The 18,389-nt window shown below is 38.9% G+C and overlaps 1 protein-coding gene across 1 annotated transcript in view; it reads right to left on the bottom strand.

The window, feature by feature from the left end:
• Positions 1-42: 42 nt before the first annotated feature.
• The window catches only part of LOC135874751 (desmoglein-1-gamma-like), a 31,114-nt gene continuing 12,767 nt past the window's right edge, over positions 43-18,389 (bottom strand). The window contains exons 8-16 of the mRNA XM_065399668.1: positions 17,210-17,395; positions 15,339-15,610; positions 12,240-12,382; positions 10,366-10,587; positions 8,646-9,014; positions 5,130-5,278; positions 4,707-4,770; positions 2,447-2,664; positions 43-1,101 (exon numbers count right to left, since the gene is read on the bottom strand). Coding sequence (XP_065255740.1) covers positions 43-1,101; positions 2,447-2,664; positions 4,707-4,770; positions 5,130-5,278; positions 8,646-9,014; positions 10,366-10,587; positions 12,240-12,382; positions 15,339-15,610; positions 17,210-17,395 — 2,682 coding nt within the window. The remainder of the gene's footprint in view (positions 1,102-2,446; positions 2,665-4,706; positions 4,771-5,129; positions 5,279-8,645; positions 9,015-10,365; positions 10,588-12,239; positions 12,383-15,338; positions 15,611-17,209; positions 17,396-18,389) is intronic.

The raw sequence follows: 18,389 nt of genomic DNA on the forward strand, positions 1-18,389 counted from the left end.
TGTAAATCATGATCTCTGCAGAAAAATGTACTGATAGAAGCCTTACTGATTAGCATACTGTATTGTGCTGTATTTTGTTACCCTTCTTCGAGATGTACCAGGGGAGACGGATCCAACTGTCTGGCTAAGATGAGTGTCAGCGCTAAGCATTTGACCAGTCACGCTGCTCATGCCCCCCATGCCACTCATGCCCCCCATGCTGCTCACGCCCCCCATGCCGCCCATGCCGCCCATGCCCCCCATGCTGCTCACGCCCCCCATGCTGCTCACGCCCCCCATGCCGCCCATGCCCCCCATGCCGCCCATGCCCCCCATGCCAGGGCCAGACACTACTCTCTCTGTAACAACTACATTATGTGCATTTGATAGCTCAGAAGGAATAGTTAAATTGCCTGGCAGACCAGAGGCAGGTCTAATCACCCGTTCTGTCACCACTACATTTGATGCATCTGCTAGATCAGGGATACTCAAAGAAGGGGGTAGCCTTGAACCAGGTGCAATTACCCTTTCTGTGACTACAACATTTGCCCCATCTGTTAGATCAGGAATATCTAGAATGCCGCGCAAATCAGAGGCAGAGGCAGGAGCAAGCACCCTTTCTGTTACAACAACATTTGATGCACGGAGAGGATCGACACTAAGTGTGGGTGGTTGAAAAGTTGAGCCGGATGTGTAGGTCTCAGTCACCATTACATTACCATGGAGCAAAGGATCAGGTATAGGCCTTGCAGGCTGTAGGGTAGAACCAGATGTGTAAGTGTTTTCGGTAACAATTGTTGTACTACCAACGGGGGGAGGCATAGATGAAGATTCATTAACGATGATCGTAGTTCCAGGTGGTGGCAGCTTTAGATCACTTTCGATATTGGGAAAGGTAGCACTAACACCTGGAATGGGTTCGATGACTTTGCCTAAACAGATTTCTGCCAAGGTCTTAAATTTTGGTCCTAACGTATCTAAATAGGTGTCATCGATATCTTCTCCAATAAAACTGCAGCAGCCAATGGAACCAACAGGAGTACCTATTCCTTCATGATCATATATTAGTAGACAATCATTTGCTGGTCGGCCTTCATCTTCATCTGCATAGGCAAATGCTTTCTGAAGGAGAAAACGGGAAAACAGAATTAGACTGACTTTTTTCTTTAGATCGGATGAGATCAAATATTAGCAATCTTTATACTGGTGATTTTCACAAGGCATTTAATGGTTTAGTGTCAAAAACAGGAGGAAGAGATGTTGAATATCTGAGGCATGATTGGAGGGATCACTGTGATTCGCCTGTTAACAAGTAGGCCCCTGAACCTTTGGTCATGGTGCATTATCTTCCATCTATTGTGCCTCTTGCAGAAGAGCAATGTTTCAAGTCGGCCAGAACTGAGGTAGCTGATTTGTGCTGTATGGGTCTTCATCTACCAATTGTAGATTTCTAGCATGCATGAACTCCCAGGCAGAATGTGACCTACTGTAATAATACTGCAGAACACAGGTGACTACAACTACAAGTGGATAAAAGCAGTGAGAAAATGTAGTCATTAATATTTGTGTTAATTTTTAATAAAATGTCTACTTATCAGTATTTGTCACCCTTTTATGCTTGCTTTCTGTGAACATTTAACCCCTCAAGCTTTTGCTAAGGCAAGTACTTATGAAGAATGAAATTTGAGTTCAAATATCCACCAGAAATGAATTTTGATAACATATTTAGTTATAACATTTGAAACTCAAAGGTCATGTTGTTAGCTAACAACATAGTCCCATGATATTGTTTCTGTTCCATATTTAAATGACTTATGTAACTAATCAACATGGTGCAAACTGAATTTTACATTTGAATATACAATTTACATTTCACACCATGTTGGTTAGTTACCTTAGTCATCCATTCAGGGAACAGAGACAATAAGAAAAGAACAAGACAGTGTGAAGTGATAATATTCACAATTCATGAACTATGCACTAACCATGAATTATTTGATGAAGAAATTCATGAGAAATTTTGAATAAAATATATATTCAAGAATTTCATGATCTATTCATAAATAATTCACAAACAGAAAAAAGGTAACATTCATCAAATGCATGAGTTGCTATGAGTTATTTGCCAGCTCTAATCCTAACCAAGGCAATGATAAATCATATTAATAACCAGTTTGACAATTAATGAAAATGTTCACTGTATCCCTCAACAAGGGGACTTTAATGCAAAATGCTATTGAGCATTCAGATTTATTATATCAATAACACATAAAGCAATTTCATTTATCATTCCCTTTTTTTCTTATCAATGTACACAATGGGCTTGATTGTCCTCTCAGTTACACCATTTTATACTATGTAACTCTTTTGATTTCATTGAAGTTACTTGTCAGTTATACAGGTGTAAATCCAATTAGAATCTGACATTATATAGACAAATATATTAAAAATCAGGTAGATAAATTACCTCCGAGAAGTAGCTGTCTAAGAAAGCCATATTCACTCCTCCTTCTCTATACTCTCTTAATGTCCCTCCAATTGACTCTTTTTTCCCCATTGTTCCATAGCCAGTAGCTGCCCCATAGCTGTTAGTTGTTCCATAACCTACAGCTGTTCCGAGCCCTGTAGTTTCTTCAAGTCCTGAAGTTACCACTGCTCCTCCTCCATATGTATTTGTATAAATGTCTGAAAATAGAAAACAATATTATCCTACAATACACTGTGAGGAAAACTTTCACTGAAATTAATTGCTTACCGTTTGATTACTACAAACATTAAAAAAAAAAAAACTAGTAAACCATCAATTAAGGGCAGTTTGGGCTAGTGTCATTCACAGATTCACACAAGCATGTGCTATAGTGCTAAACAGTGGAATTGCAATAAAAATTAAATGCATGCAAATATACACTTACAATCTTCCTGATTTTCTGTAAAGTTCTGGGCCTGTATTTGCATAAACAATACAGAATATGCTTGAAAAAATCCTTGATTTGCATATGCACATGATAGATGACTATGTAGTCATGTGTGTGCATATATCAGGGACTTGCATGAGTATGTCTGATATTATACTTTAATATATGGACATGCATAAGTGTGCACCTATAATATTACTGAAAATCAGTCCCTATGTTTACTGGATGTTAAGAATAGAAAGACCCTTCTGTCTTTGCTGTGCATAATTGTTCAAAAGCAGTGTTTCTGGGGGGAAAATAAAAGGTAATAGCTAAAGTATATAAATATAGTATTCCTAATGCAGAATGAAAAATTCCTTTTAAAATTCTGTATGTTGTGTGGAATTTTCTTTTCTCCAGAAGTCTTTAATGAGATCAATCAATGAATTGGTCTGAAATGTCAACTTGTACTAAAACAATTAGTTGCTCAGTCACTATTGTCTTGACTATGACTGTGGGAAGTTATACCCATAGGCCAAATTTTGCTCTCATTTATACCCAGTCACCTTTGTTGATCTTAACTGATGTTCGAGTTTGGCCCATAGGCTCTTGCAAGAGGACTGAAGAGAAGGATTGGAATGAAGTTGCAAATGTCTTAATCCTATAGTCATTATTCTGGCAAAGCTCCCCTTGACATCAATGAATAAAAGTTCCCATTCTCAGAACCATAAGATTTCATCTTTTGATTTATCTTGAGGGTAACAAAATTTTTGTCTATAAATGGCCATCATAGAATACGATTTGTGGAAGGGAATTCCTTGCTGGCATTAACCTAGTGGAGGTTGCTGCTGTGTCGGCCATCCTCACCTCATGCTTTGGCATAGGGAGAGTACTGGGGGAAGGAAGAGCCATGGTTAAATTGATTCTCCACTGGCATAAGATCTCTAAGGGACCTTATAGCAGAGGTGTAAATTAGAGCAACACAAAGGCTGCTCTAGCGGATGTTGTGTCTGGGCTGACAAAGGATCAGGGAGCAGAAACTAGCTCCCTGGCAGTCCCCACCCTCCTTGGTGCTAAACATTGCTTAAAGTCAGGGAAGAACTGAACTCTTTAGCTATTACTGAGAATTACATTATTCCAATACTGAAAATGATTTTTGCTTATATTTCTTATGCTGTACCTGAAATAGTTAATTTTGATGAGGAAAAAATAATTTGATAACTGGAATGTTAAAGCAAGATGTATTTGGGCTTGAAAGCATTGGCAAATATTTCAAAACAATTATTTCTTAAACACATAGCTAAGGCCCAAATCTACCTGTATCTAAGGCTACGTCTTCACTACAGGGGGGAGTCGATTTAAGATACGCAAATTCAGCTACGCGAATAGCGTAGCTGAATTCGACGTATCGCAGCCGACTTACCCGTTGTAGAGACGGTGGCAAAATCGACCTCTGCGGCTTCCCGTCGACGGCGCTTACTCCCACCTTCTCTGGTGGAGTAAGAGCGTCGATTCGGGGATCGATTGTCGCGTCCTGACGGGACGCGATAAATCGATCCCCGAGAGGTCGATTTCTACCCGCCGATTCAGGTGGGTAGTGTAGACCTAGCCTAAGACTTAAACCTTACTCACGCAAGTAGCCCTTTACTCACATGACAAATCCCACTGACTTCAATGAGACTATTTGTATGAGTAAATGTTCCAGGATTGGGCCCTTGCTTGGAAAAGGAAATCTTTTAAATCAGATAAAGGCCTTTTATATCAAAAGGACATTCCATGCTGAAAAATGGCTCTCTGCATTACAAAACTTAGAGAAATTCAGTGTCCACTTACCAGAGGGGTCAACAAAGTCACCTGCAGTGGCAACTGTTTTTGATGCACTGATGCCTGTGATAGCCTGGAAAATAATATTTCAGCATTTAAATATGCACTAAGATCACCATTTGGGGTGAATTTCCATTTTTTCTCTTTTTTTACCTTGCTCATTTTTTTTAATTTGTAATTTACCAGAAGGAAAGGTCAGCTGTAATACTTTACAAATTCTGGGCCTGATCCTGTAACTTTACTCAGGTATTCACTCAGGCGTCTTAAGTCCTATGTAAGTCAATGAATAAACTTGCATGCATAATAGTTTGCACTATCAATTCCTTTATTTAAAAAAAGACGCAGCACCACAATCACTGTCCCAACTCTAGGCATTACAATAGAATTAATTCTAAGTACAAATAACTGTGTTTTTACAAACTATGGACTGACCATGTCTTCAGGATGTGCTCCTTCTATTCCCCATGAATGAATTGCTCCTTCTGTGCATTCAGGTACAGGCTCAAATCCAGCCCCAACGCCACCTACAGGTCTAGCTCCATAACCACAACAGTCACTCATTGCCATCAAAATTGGAAACACTAATGGAGAAAGAAACAAAAAAGTAAATCAATTATCTTTTTAAATGTATTTCCATCTCTGAGTATATATCTACATCTAGATCTAGTTCTTCAGATGTCTTTTTCCTCAGAGGGCTGGTGATCAGCACTTTCTGAAAATCTGACTCCCTTAAGATGTTTCAAGTTGAGAACTCAAAAACTGGGACACTCAGAATCACTAGTGACTTTTTGAAAATGCACATATTATTTTGTCATCAGGAGAACTTCTGCTCCCACTTGCAATGGAGTAAATCTGGAGCAGAGTGGAGTTACTAATCCAGATTTACTCCAGTATAACGGGGAACAGATTTTGGTCCATACAGCTATATCAGTAACACTTTAAAACCAAACAGACTCAGGTTCAGGGTAACTTGAATCTAGATGTATGAGCAGACATTTTCCTCTGAAGTCATTGTCAGAGCCTAAGCAAAAAGAAATTAAGGTTGCCCTGGCAACCTTAATTCAGCCCTCTTATGTATATGCATTATGAGACCATCGTTAATGACATGATCACATACTATAGTTTCCAAAGGACTCTGCCTTATTCACCGAATGGGTATATCTGAATACATCACAAAGATTATGGAGAGGTGAGGTGGAAGTATTATCACCACTTTACAACTGGAAATACTAAGGCACAGAGAAAGAGAGATTAAGGTCAAAATATCCACTGCTTTTGGGTGCTCAACTTGAAGACCCTCAGGCCTGATTTTTCAGAGTACTTAACAATTTTATATGTTCAAAGTATAGCTCCAATTGACTCCAGAAACCTGTAGGAACTCCATGGCAGAGACCGGGATATAATCCACTTCTCCAGGGCAGCATTCAACTGCCTTAACCATGAGGCCCTCTTTTCTCTTCTTAGAAGCTCCTGCCTCCTTCACTATATACCTTCCAACTTCTAAAATGCATGAAGCAAGAGTTCTACAGATAAGAGACTCATTCATGACACAGCCCTGACAATCCTGTGCAATGAATAAGGCAGAAGTCCAGTGGATAAAATAGTATGTGATCACGTAATTAAAGATTGTAGCATAATGCATATGAACAAGAGGACCAAATTAAATGTTCACAGGCAAACTTACTTCTGGCATTTCCTAAAGTCTGAGTTTGACTTTGCAACCTTAACATTCTTTTAATGCAGTTTTTAAAATGTTATTTCCTAGGTTTTTAAAAAAGCAAACTGAAAATTTCCATCATGTGGAACCATATGGATCCCCACATGAGACACCAATAGGGTAGAGACCTCTACCACATCAGACCACAGCACATACCTCTACCACTTGAGATAACAAAGTCAGTGGTTGCAGTGGTAGGTTATCCTCTATGTCAGGGGTCGGCAAACTTTCAGAAGCGGTGTGCCGAGTCTTCATTTATTCACTCTGATTTAAGGTTTCGCGTGCCAGTAATACATTTAAATGTTTTTAGAAGGTCTCTTTCTATAAGTCTATAATATATAACTAAACTATTGTTGTATGTAAAGTAAATAAGGTTTTAAAAATGTTTAAGAAGCTTCATTTAAAATTAAATAAAAATGCAGAGCGCCCCCAGACTGGTGGCCAGGACCCGGGCAGTGTGAGTACCACTGAAAATCAGCTCGCATGCCGCCTTCGGCACGCGTGCCATAGGTTGCCTACCCCTGATCTATGTGGACCAGCCACTAGAAGGGGATGACATACATACTTGCCAGTGGGTTTCACAGCTATTTGCTAGACACCATGTTGAGACTCAGGAATAATGGGTTCAGTTCCAGATTCTGGAGGGGAGTGTGCTCTAGTGGTTATAAACTCTTCTGCCCCTGTGCTTCCAACCTGTCCCCCCTCTTGCTCCAATTCATTTGGCACATGTCTGTCAATCTCTGCTCCTATATTCTCCTACTCTGTTCCTCTCCAGCTCCCTGGCTCCTGCCCCCTCCCTCTCTGTTCATCCCTGCCCCCATGCCTCCTTCCTTCAACCCCTTCTGAACCTATCCACCTCCACCCCATAGCTCCTACCCCCATCTATTCCAGCTCCTTCCCCCCCACTTTTCTCTTTCCCACTGCTCCCATTCTTCTTTTCTCCCCTTCATTGCACCTCACCCCTCTACATTCCAGTCAGGTTGCTTCTTCCTTTTCCTCTTTGTTGCCTGAGCACTAGCATGGGATCATTGAGAGCAAAGGAGAGTTCCCGTGAAGCTGAACATAGTGGACTTCAGCTGCCAAGAGGTGCAACTGCAGGAAAAGTTCTGCTATGGGCTCTGCAGTCCTGGACTGAAACATGCCCAGCAGAGATGGAATCTGAAGAATTTAGCCACCAAACTCTTACAAGTCTCTACTGAGCAAGTGAGAACTGTGATTTTCAGAGGCTTATTACTTGGCTAAATTTGGTCTGGTTTTCATGGGGACAACAAAAATTTCATGGAAATTTTGCCCAATTGTAATCAAAGATTTAAAAATAAAGTTCTAAAATGGGAAACAAATTAAATTCCTACAGTAACTGTAGCCAATATTTGTGAATCAGGCCATTTCAAAATGTTGTTAGAAGGACATTCAGAATACTCTTCATTTCTGACCAGCATGTTAAGAGTGGTCATACTGCTGAAAATTGTCACCATTTGTGATTCTGGCATTATGGGAGGTCATTTCTAAAGTTCATATACCACTTTTACTGCTGAAACACGACAGTGTGGATGGATTCATTCTTTTCCTCCCCAGACCACAACTTCCATTGTTTGAAAAATGGGGACATATTTAAATAAGTGATGTATTCTAGTTGTTCTCACAGAAAATATTAATTTTCATCAACATAATGATCACCAGCTCAGAAATTGACTTATACATTAGGGCCTTGATCTTGCTACCATTGAAGTCCATGACATTTTTTGTTCTGCCTTTACTGAAACCAGGATTGGGTTCTTATTTATTATTTTTTGGTTTATTTTCAGTTTAGCATCAACCGCTCTTTTTAGAAATGTTTTGAAATAAGGAGGCTCATTTATGTTACTGAGATAAATGCAAGTTGTGGTAAAGTTTTAGAGCCTACTTTTGCCCAGATTTTACTGACTCTTGATCCTAACCTCCACACTTCTTTCTGATCCTGCCTAAACTCCCATTGACTTCAGTGGGAGCAGCATAAGATCCTTATTCTGATAAGGGTAGTGTTCTAGGAAAAAGCTATATATAAAAGGACAGAAAAAATAATTTCTGAATAAACTACATGCAAAAATTCATATTATTTAAAAGATGCTTCCTTTTTTTCCCACAGAGATACTCTGTGCTTCTGTGTTTTAATAAAAAAATATTTTGGAAGAGTAAAACAGTACTCTTTGCATAGAGATATCATTAAATAGCATACCTTATTGAATACTTACACACAAATATTAAGCCTCCAAGAAACATCAGAGCAATAGCAGCACCACCAAGTGTAGTTGTTCCATCCTGCCGGACTCCAAAATCAGGACTTACATAAACATCAGTATAATAAGAATAATCAACAGATGTAGCAATACTACTACCAACAGTGACCAGACCATCATCAATCGTCACACCATCCCGAAAGTCTTCGGTAATATTTTTTTGTGTAGCAACAGTAGTACACATTAGGCGGCTATCACAAAGACAGGCTTGCAAAAGAATTCTCTGTGGTCGTTGACATCTTCTGCCTTGGTTATCTATCATATGGACATAGACGTCATAAATGAAAAACTCGATATTTTGAGTGCTCAGTTCTGCAGAGTAACCTTTTGGGAAAAAAAAGAATAAAAGATGATATTCTCATGAGGAACGCACCTGTTTCTGCCCTGGCTCTGCTGCTGACCTGCTTTGTGATATTGGGCAAGTCACTTCACTTGTCTGTGTTTAAATGGACAAGATAGACAAAGGATAGAAGCGAAAATAGACTAAGTTCTTTGGGACAATGATTACTCTTACTATGTATTTGTGTAATTCCTATTACATTGGGTCCTAGATCCCAGTTGGGGTTCTGGGTGCTATTGCAATATAAATAAAATAATGTATATTCAATTCAGAATTTACACTGTGTTGTTTGGTGTAACATGGTGGCAGGTTCTCCTATGGACCCACCTTCTTGGCAGGTTTTGACTCTGGGAGATGCTTAGTGAACCTTCTTGACTATGTTGCAAGTGTGGTTTATTAACTCCACCCTGGATACAAGGAGGTAGGGGCACTCCTCTGAAAGATAAATCTAGGGAATTGGGTATGGAGATTATTTTGAAGTGACTTGTTTATAGCCCCTTCCCCCCCTCCCCAGAAAGGGGGTGATATGACCATATACAAAATATGTGGACTTGTATTTACAGCATGGTTGGAACACCACTTGCTAACAGTCACTCTTTAAGTCATGTGATATTGTTTCCAATCCCGGGTTGGATGTCTTACATAGCTAACTGAAAGAGTAATCTGTGACTATTACAATATAAAATAGAATCTGAAAAGCACATTGTAATTTATGTAACTAATATATTAAACTAATGTAGGGGACATTCCTTCCATTAAAGTCAGTGGCAAAAAACTTCAATGGGTTCAGGATTGTAGATTGTAATACAAATTGTATTTGCAATTCTAATATACTCATTTCATAAATCAAGTATTCTGTTGAGCAAGAAATTCATGGATAACATCATATAATTAATACATTTGGGATTTTTGGTCAATTGACAAAACAAAATAATTACTAGATTAGCTTTAGACCCTCTTCAGCTATATACCCTATACACCATAATTACAGTGCAGCAAAATAAAATCAAAAGCATAGCTGTCCTGTGGAATCTTCATATAGGTTTATATTTTAAAACTAATAATTTTAGATAAAATGCAAATAATGAGCCTCTTTCTCATCTTACACAGTTGAAAATCAGGAGCAACTCCAGTTAGTCAATGAACTATACCAATATAAAAACTATGCAAGTGAGATCACAATGAGGCCCAATAACTGTATTGTTCATCTTAATTTCTATTAGATGCTTGATTATCATTGTCATCAATCTTACACATAAACAAGCAAGCAAGAAAACCCTAAATGAGTTTTTATTTCTATGACTTACTATGTTATAAAAATTTAACTTTACTCACCATCTATTGGTCTAATACTCCATGAACTTCTTGCAGGCTGATTAGCTATGATAAATGTAAAGGGAGGACTATATGTATCACCATCCAGATCTTTTGCTGTGATAATAACTTTTGGAGAACTCATACATACTTTTCTCATTTCAGTACTAAGAGTTGGACAGTTATAATTGGAATCGTCAACTACAAGCACAATGGTACCAGTGGAAGTTTTTGCAGGAACATCTGTCAACAATAATTGGTGTTAAAGAAGTATTCAAGGGGTTGTAAATGCCTGTCAAAACATGCACAACATTTATTTCTCTTTTATATGACCGTCTAAAATACTAATACAGTAATACAGATAAATAATGCTAGCAATTTTCTTAAAATTACAATTCAAGAATTAAATTTCTAACTCAACCCAAGCCTAACTTTATTTGTTCACACATTGATGGTGTGCTAATTAAAGTGAAGGGGTCCAAATCTGCTCTCAGTTACACAGGTGTAAATCCAGAGTAACACCATTGACTTCAATTGATTTAGTGCCCATGAAAGTCTCAATGAAATCAGTGGGACTAGTTGCATGCATAAGTAAAGATTTGCAGGAATGGACATCACTTTGGACTTCCACGGATGTAAGTGAAAACAGAATTTGGCTTCACAACTATAGGTGGTTGAATAACGGGGAAAAATGCATGTGCATTTGTTTCTGATTATTTTTTTAATTGTGGGAAATTTTCAACATTTTTCCAACTCATTGTTCACAACTGACAAACACAGGCCACATTAATATCCCAAATCAAACTTATTTTGCAACTATTTGCTCCAGAAGCTAGAGCTTTGGACTGTTCAGTAGCATATTTGGAAGACATCCCCATTTTTGATGGCAATGTTTTGTAATTAGAATCCTTGCTGGTTCTAAATCTTTAAATGATGGTGATTATCATTTATTATTTCAGAGCTATCAAAACACTCAAATCCTCCATGTCTTCAAAGGTGGCAGCCATAAGAATAAATAGCAATCTAGCCTTTGGGTGCAGTACTAGCTGAGTTTAGAAGGCCTGAGCTCAGGACTGCTTAAGACTGGTAGCGATTGATTCATATGTGTTAGTCATATTTGATCTCAACTAACAGTGGAGGGAAGGAAACGAGTTACATCATTTTTAGAACATTCTACGCCTGCTAATCTTACTTATGTGTTATCCCACTGAAGATACTCCAGTGAATAATGGTTTGCAGAATCAGACCTATATTAGGGCTAGTCAAAATTTTTCCATCTAAACTGATTTTCAATGGCTAATTGGGTTTTCAGCTAAAGAGTGGCTGCTTTCTGTGCAAAAATCTCAATTTTTCATTAAATATTTCAGCCAAAACCTGAAAACTTTTGGCTGAAAATGAGAGTTGCAGTGCCTTGGGGGAGTTGTAGTTTGCTCCTCATGCCCCATTCTTCTCTATGGGAGGGAATCCCCTTCTGGATGACATCTCCCATAACGCATCAGAGTCAGAGACTCCATGATGGACAGCTTCTCACCAACAAGGGAAGTATGATGCATTTTGGGAGATGTAGTACAACTGGGGATCCCAGCCCGTAGGGGGGACTAAGGGACATAAGGAACAAACCTCAGCTCAGCTCCCATTTTTGGCTGAATTATTTTGGTTTTCCAGTTTCTGTTGAAAAAGCAAAAATTTTCTTGAAACTTTTTGATGAAAATTACAGTTCTTTTCATTTTTTGTTGAAGATTTCTATGTGAAAACACTTGGGTTTGGACCAGCTCCATCTTATACTTTTTGTTCAGAGAAATAGCCACTTTAATAGGATAGGAGACCAGTATTATAGGGCCAGGACAGTTCTATACATAAATACAAAATGACAAAGGGTAAATCTATTTTCTTACCTCTTGTAATAGCCAGCAACTTTGCTCTGTATAACCCATTGACTACATAGGATGACTCCCGATCAATAATTTTGTTCAAAAAGATTTCACCAGTTGTGGGGCTGACTCTGAACCAGGCAGCTGGATCATGTCCAATCCGATATCTGTTTTTGGTTTACAAAAACTGCTTAGGATTATGTTTAATGTAAAGTATTACAAACATGACAATCCCAGCTACTCAGCTGGTATAAATTAGCATAGTTTCATTGGCTTCAATGGAGATACAGCAATTTCCATCAGCTGAGGATGTGGCCTCAAATTTTGTTTTTATGAGAATTATTAATTTAACATTTATATTGAAATAAAGTTTAATGTGTTGGAGAAATGCAAATATACTAGCATGTTTTACAAGCTATGACATTGCATAGAGTATCAGGGTTGGAAGGGACCTCAGGAGGTCATCTAGTCCAACCCCCTACTCAAAGTAGGACCAATCCCCAGACAGATTTTTACCCCAGTTCCCTAAATGGCCCCCTTAAGGAATGAACTCACAACGCTGGATTTAGTGGGCCAATGCTCAAACCACTAAGTTATCCCTTCCCCCTGTAAGAGTACAATGTTCATTACAGCTTTAAAATATATCTTACAGCAGCCTGCACACTACCTTTCCTCTATTCAGTATAATTAGCATGATAGAAAATCAGCCATGTAATGCAAGGGTAATTTTATTCAGGAGATCCGGTGACATTTTAAACCTTGCAAGCAGCCCTCATACAATTTGTCATCAGAATCCCCTAGTATAAGCTCATTACACTGTTATATACTGTCATATACTTGGGGAGAGGGATAGCTTGGTAGTTTGAGCTTTGGCCTGCTAAACCCAGGCTTGTGAGTTTAATCCTTGAGGGGGCCACTTAGGGATCTGGGGCAAAATCAGTACTTGGTCCTGCTAGTGAAGGCGGGGGCTGGACTCAATGACCTTTCAAGGTCCCTTCCAGTTCTAGGAGACAGGACATCTCCATTAAATAATAATAATTTTAAAATAATATTTGTCACTTTAAGATACTTCCATGTATGCTAAAGTCCGAGTTCTATAGTCCTTAATCAGGCAAATATACCATTGGCTTCAAAAGGAGATTTGCCCGAATAATACCCGAGTATGGATTGAAGGATTTGGTCCTATATTTCCCCAGATCCACGCTGTGGTTAACATGACATCCCATTCTAATAATAATGTAGGGCCTAATCCTGCAAACCCTTCCTAACACCAGTAAGTACCACTGAAATCCCATTGTACAGTATGATATCACATCATATAGTTATATGCCTTTTTATGTTATCGTCTGCTCTATGGAAAATTTTCAAACTCTATCTCTTCCTAAATATGTAAGTTTGTATGTATTTAGGTAAATATATATGCACTAGGAACTAATCCTGCTCCCATGGAAATCATCTGCAAATTATCCTGTTGATAATCTCTATGTACAGACAGACACAAAGTGAAATAAATTGCAAAATTATCACTGATTTCAATAGGAATACATTATAGGATGAGCTGTAGTGACCTCTATATTTAAGCTACTCTTACTTTTCATTATAAAAAAAATTGTGATTTAAAATTTTTTCCTCTTATTATTATTACTGAGAAACTAACAACTACATTGTTTGCAGCAGACCTTTCAAATTTGGCAGGGAGAAAGCCCCCAGGCTAGATGAGAGACTTTCATTGTCTAATTAATTTCTATTCAGGTTCAGCTCAGTTATAAACTGTTAGGCACTAGCATTTCCCCCCTCTTGCATTTAAGTCTAAGGAAAATTTGGGCAGCTTAGCAAAATAACATGTAACTAAACATGAATATTCTAAAGATCTGGGCCCTTGCTGCCACCAAAGCATGCACTGGGAATGCCTGGCAGCCGCAAAGCACAGGGAAGTAGGGAGAACACCTGGCATAGGCTCCCCTCTACCAAATCCCCCACTGCATACTCCAGACCCAGCCCATGTCCCTAGCAGCCCTTCTCGTGGCACAGAAAGGGGAAGGTGCCCCTCACTTTCCAGGAAGTCAGAGAAAAATTTGGGCTGGACTCCCCATTACCACCCTTGGGATCCAGGGCATATAATCAACAGTACATTCTTGAGAAAAGTCTTTTCCTTCTGTAGTTTAAGTAGTAGAATTCTGTGCTGCAGAGATAAATATCCAAGGTTCACCTGTTGATGATACTTGAGGGGACGTGGGCAGTTGCAATTGCAAATAATAGAATTTGTTTTTATATTTTTCTAAAAAGGAAATTACAAAAAAGCCTCTTTTTTTAAAAAGAGAGTTATTTAGATTGCAAAATCAAACACTCAAAAGTTAGGAGATGCCAGATTCATGGTTACCTGTGCAAACTTATTTTGACCCCTTTGTGCATAAGTGTTATGATATAGTTTTTAAAGACATGATCTCATACTATTTTTTCCCACAAGACTCCAGCCTCCTTCAGTGAATAGACTGGATGCACAAGGAACTAGAATTAAGGATTCCTGGGTGACCATAACACTGACATTTTCTAACTTTCGAGTGCTTGACTTTGCAGAATGTATGTTCTTTTAATGTAGTTTTTTTAATGTAATATATTATAAATCCTCAAAGGACAAACAATCTGACCAGCCAGATAATCTCATGTGACTAAAACTGATTTAGCACCATTGCTTTCCTAGCAGCTAATATTCATTAGGACCAGCCAGCTAGATATTGGCTGGGCAAGGTCCCATACTCATGAAACAATCTGAATTGTCTTTGGCAATACAGGGATGTGATGAATACATTGCTGTGTAATGTCTTTTAGAAATGAAGAGATAATACTGTTGCTGACTTTCCTATATGCTTTGTTTAAAATGTATCTGTTACCTGTTAGGATGAAACATTTTCAAATTATTTAAATGGTTATTTATTGCTTTATTTATTTAGTTTTTGAAATCTTTCTTGTTTTGAAATGTGCATCCGTCCCAGGCTCTGATTCTGTTCCATGGTCTGGAATAGAGGATTCCTTCCTCTCCCTGGGTACTCAGGTGCTCACATCATTGTTCAGGCTGCATGCTGGGGAGAGGATGTTACTCACAGAGAGTAAAGACAGTCTTACCTGACATTTGTTGCAGTTTTTCTAGTTTCCTCATCAGTGGCTGTATATGCTCCAACAATGTAATTTAACATGGCGGCTGTTGATAAGCTTCTTGGCAGAAAAAAGTTCATTGAAGATGGACTAAAGTATGGTGGTTCGATCACATTTTTTACATTTATCATTAGGGGTGTTCCACTAACTTGATATTGAGTAGCAACTGAATGGTGGAATGCAGCTTTGTTTCTAACACCAAAACTCAGTGGATAACTTTGCAAGTATTCATAATTCAGCGGCTAAAAATGTTAGAAACAAAGAAATAAGAACTTAGTCAAATCCATAAACTCTCAGTTCATTCATTAATTTTAGATGAATGAACACACACACCCCCCTCTATTCCCAGTAGATTCTCTTACTGCCATTAGAAAGGGATGTCCTTTGACTGGACAGCAGGGAACGAGAGAAGTCCAAAACACATGCATGACAGGGATGGGGGCTGCCCCCGCCTTTGGTTGTCTGCAAAGGTGGTTGGGGCCAGCTGTGTGGCCTCTTTTGTCCATTGAAGCAAGCCCAGGATTTTTGAAAGCCACTTACTCTCCAGCTGGGAAGGTATTTTGAGAGTCAGGGCTGTCTGGGGGAGATCTGCGAAAGGGACTACAGCTAGGAAGCCATTAAAGTTAAAGCTGAGCAGGATCCCAGGACCAGATGCTTGTCCTGCTGAACTCAAACTACACTAGAACACAGCCCATAGTAAAGCTTAGGAACCCAACAGGGTAGACACAATCCCAGCTGCAGCACTCCAAAGATGTCAACAGGAGCAGCCAGGCTGCTTGCCTCATCGCTACCAGCTTGCCCCAGCTCCACTACAGTAGAACTCTTACACGGTGAAGGAGGGAGTTGGAATATACCTGTCCTGTAAAGCTCCTAAATTTTATGAGATTGGGGGTTCTGATCCAGCAGACTTGGCAGTGGCAGGAACCCCTCTTCAAGTCTCTTTCTGCAGCTGATATTTTTCCTTTAGCCTCCTTGCTATTCTAGTTCCTTCTATCCTACTCTTCCAAGCCTCTGGTGGGTCTTTTATGTGCCACAAAAGAGAGCTTTATGTGGCTGCTTTACAAAAGGGGAGGATTATGTGACTATCTGCATAATCACATAATCACATAGTACATGGGGCTTTGCTCAGAAAACTATTATTCTATGTATCACTCTAAATTTAGTTTTCTAATTCTAAAAACAAATTAACAAAATATTTATGCTCCTATAGATAAATCATATGCTTTAAGACAAAGCACATATAACTATTAATGGGGGAACCTAAAGAAAAAAAGCCATATTCAAAATACTATGCTTAATCAAAGTTACATTAAGCTGAAAAAAGCCAAGAAATATAAAGTTAAAATTGACATTCCTTTTTTACTTTGTTTTTGCCACAGTGGCAGGAAGGAATGTTAGCCTTAACTTTTATTTTCTTTGTTCTTGCCAATATGTATTGCTATATGAATAGTATATAGTGGCTACGTAAACCACAGCTCTGGTAAGGAACATGAATAGGGGCATCAAAAGCAAACTACCTGCACAGTGTAAAGACAAGGAGAACAGTCATTGGCACTATAGGGAGTGTCCTGATGAGAGGCTCTCTCATGGAGGCATAATATGCACATCCCTTGCCAAGGGTTGCCAGTCAGTGTGAGATGGTTGTGGGGCCATAGCCCCTTCCCCAGCTAGGGGGAAGAAAGTATCCAGCTCCACTCCCAGCATAGGATTCTCTTACACCTTATACACGGGGAGTGCATGATTTGGGATTCCCTTGCATTTTATACACACCAGAATCTGGCCCTAATGATATGGAAATGTCATTTTAAAATCTGTGAATTATAATACTTATACATCCTTACCTTAATAACCCTCAGAATACCCTCATTAGTTGCTGGATCTGTTACGAATTCAAAGCAGTTGTCTTCATTGCCAGATATAAAGAAAAATTCTGCCAACCAATTGTCCGAATACTGTTCATCAGCATCCAGAACTTGTATCCGTAGCAATTCTGAACTGAGTGAATTTTCCACAATAGTTGCTGAATACTAGAATGACAGATGCACACTCTGTTAACAAGCACTGAAAAGATATTTTGTAATGAAGAAGCACTACAGAGAAGCATATGTTGATTTTACATTTCTGAAATATGTTATCTTCACAATCAATACTAGTTGTGAAAATACCATGTGCCCCACATAGGGTGTGGTTCTGATTGCTATTCAAATGTGTGTATTGCCCCAGATGTCTGTGAAATCATCCTGGGTGAAGTCAATGGGTGTTTTCCATGAATAAGGACTGAAAAAATCCTGTGGATGGACTACATAATTTGTCCCCCACTTCATATGCATGAACCACTGTAGCTGGTTTCATGGGATGCAAAAGGAACCTGTGCATTTGTAATCAGAATTGTGTGTGTAGACCAGAGGCGCTGACATTTGTTTTGGCCAGTGGATGCTTTAGAAGAGGTGTGTGTGTTTGGGGGGGGGGGGCACTCTGCAAGTTTTTTGGGGGGGGGGCTATTTTCAGCATATTTATACACTTCTTTCATATTCTAGTTATTGAATGTGTCTATCATTGGTATCTTTACTATGTTAATAATGATTCAACTGTTATGAACTACATAATTACATTATCATGACTTACAGTATATTAAGATCATTGCAATCACCTACAAGCTGTCTTCACTAACAGTTTAAAGACATTATGTCTCACTATAGCTTTCTGGATGAAACTGTCAGCAATCTTAATTACATCTAGGTTCCCTGGTATACGTTAAGGACAGCTACATTATTCGGTTGTGTCTGATCCATTGATGACCGGAGATACTTTTTAAGTCTTCTGAAGCAGGAGAATGAGCATTCCACAGTTCAGGATTATACAGGCACAGTGAGAAGGATTCTTATGAATTTGCAGTACTCTGGAAACAATGCTTCCAGAGTACTGCAGATGACTCCAAGATCTCTTTCTTGATGGGTAACAGGTAATTTAGGCAACATCCTTTTGTATGTATAGTTGGGATTATATTTTGCCATGTGCATT

The sequence above is a fragment of the Emys orbicularis genome, chromosome 2, assembly GCF_028017835.1.
Source record: "Emys orbicularis isolate rEmyOrb1 chromosome 2, rEmyOrb1.hap1, whole genome shotgun sequence".
NCBI lineage: Eukaryota > Metazoa > Chordata > Testudines > Emydidae > Emys > Emys orbicularis.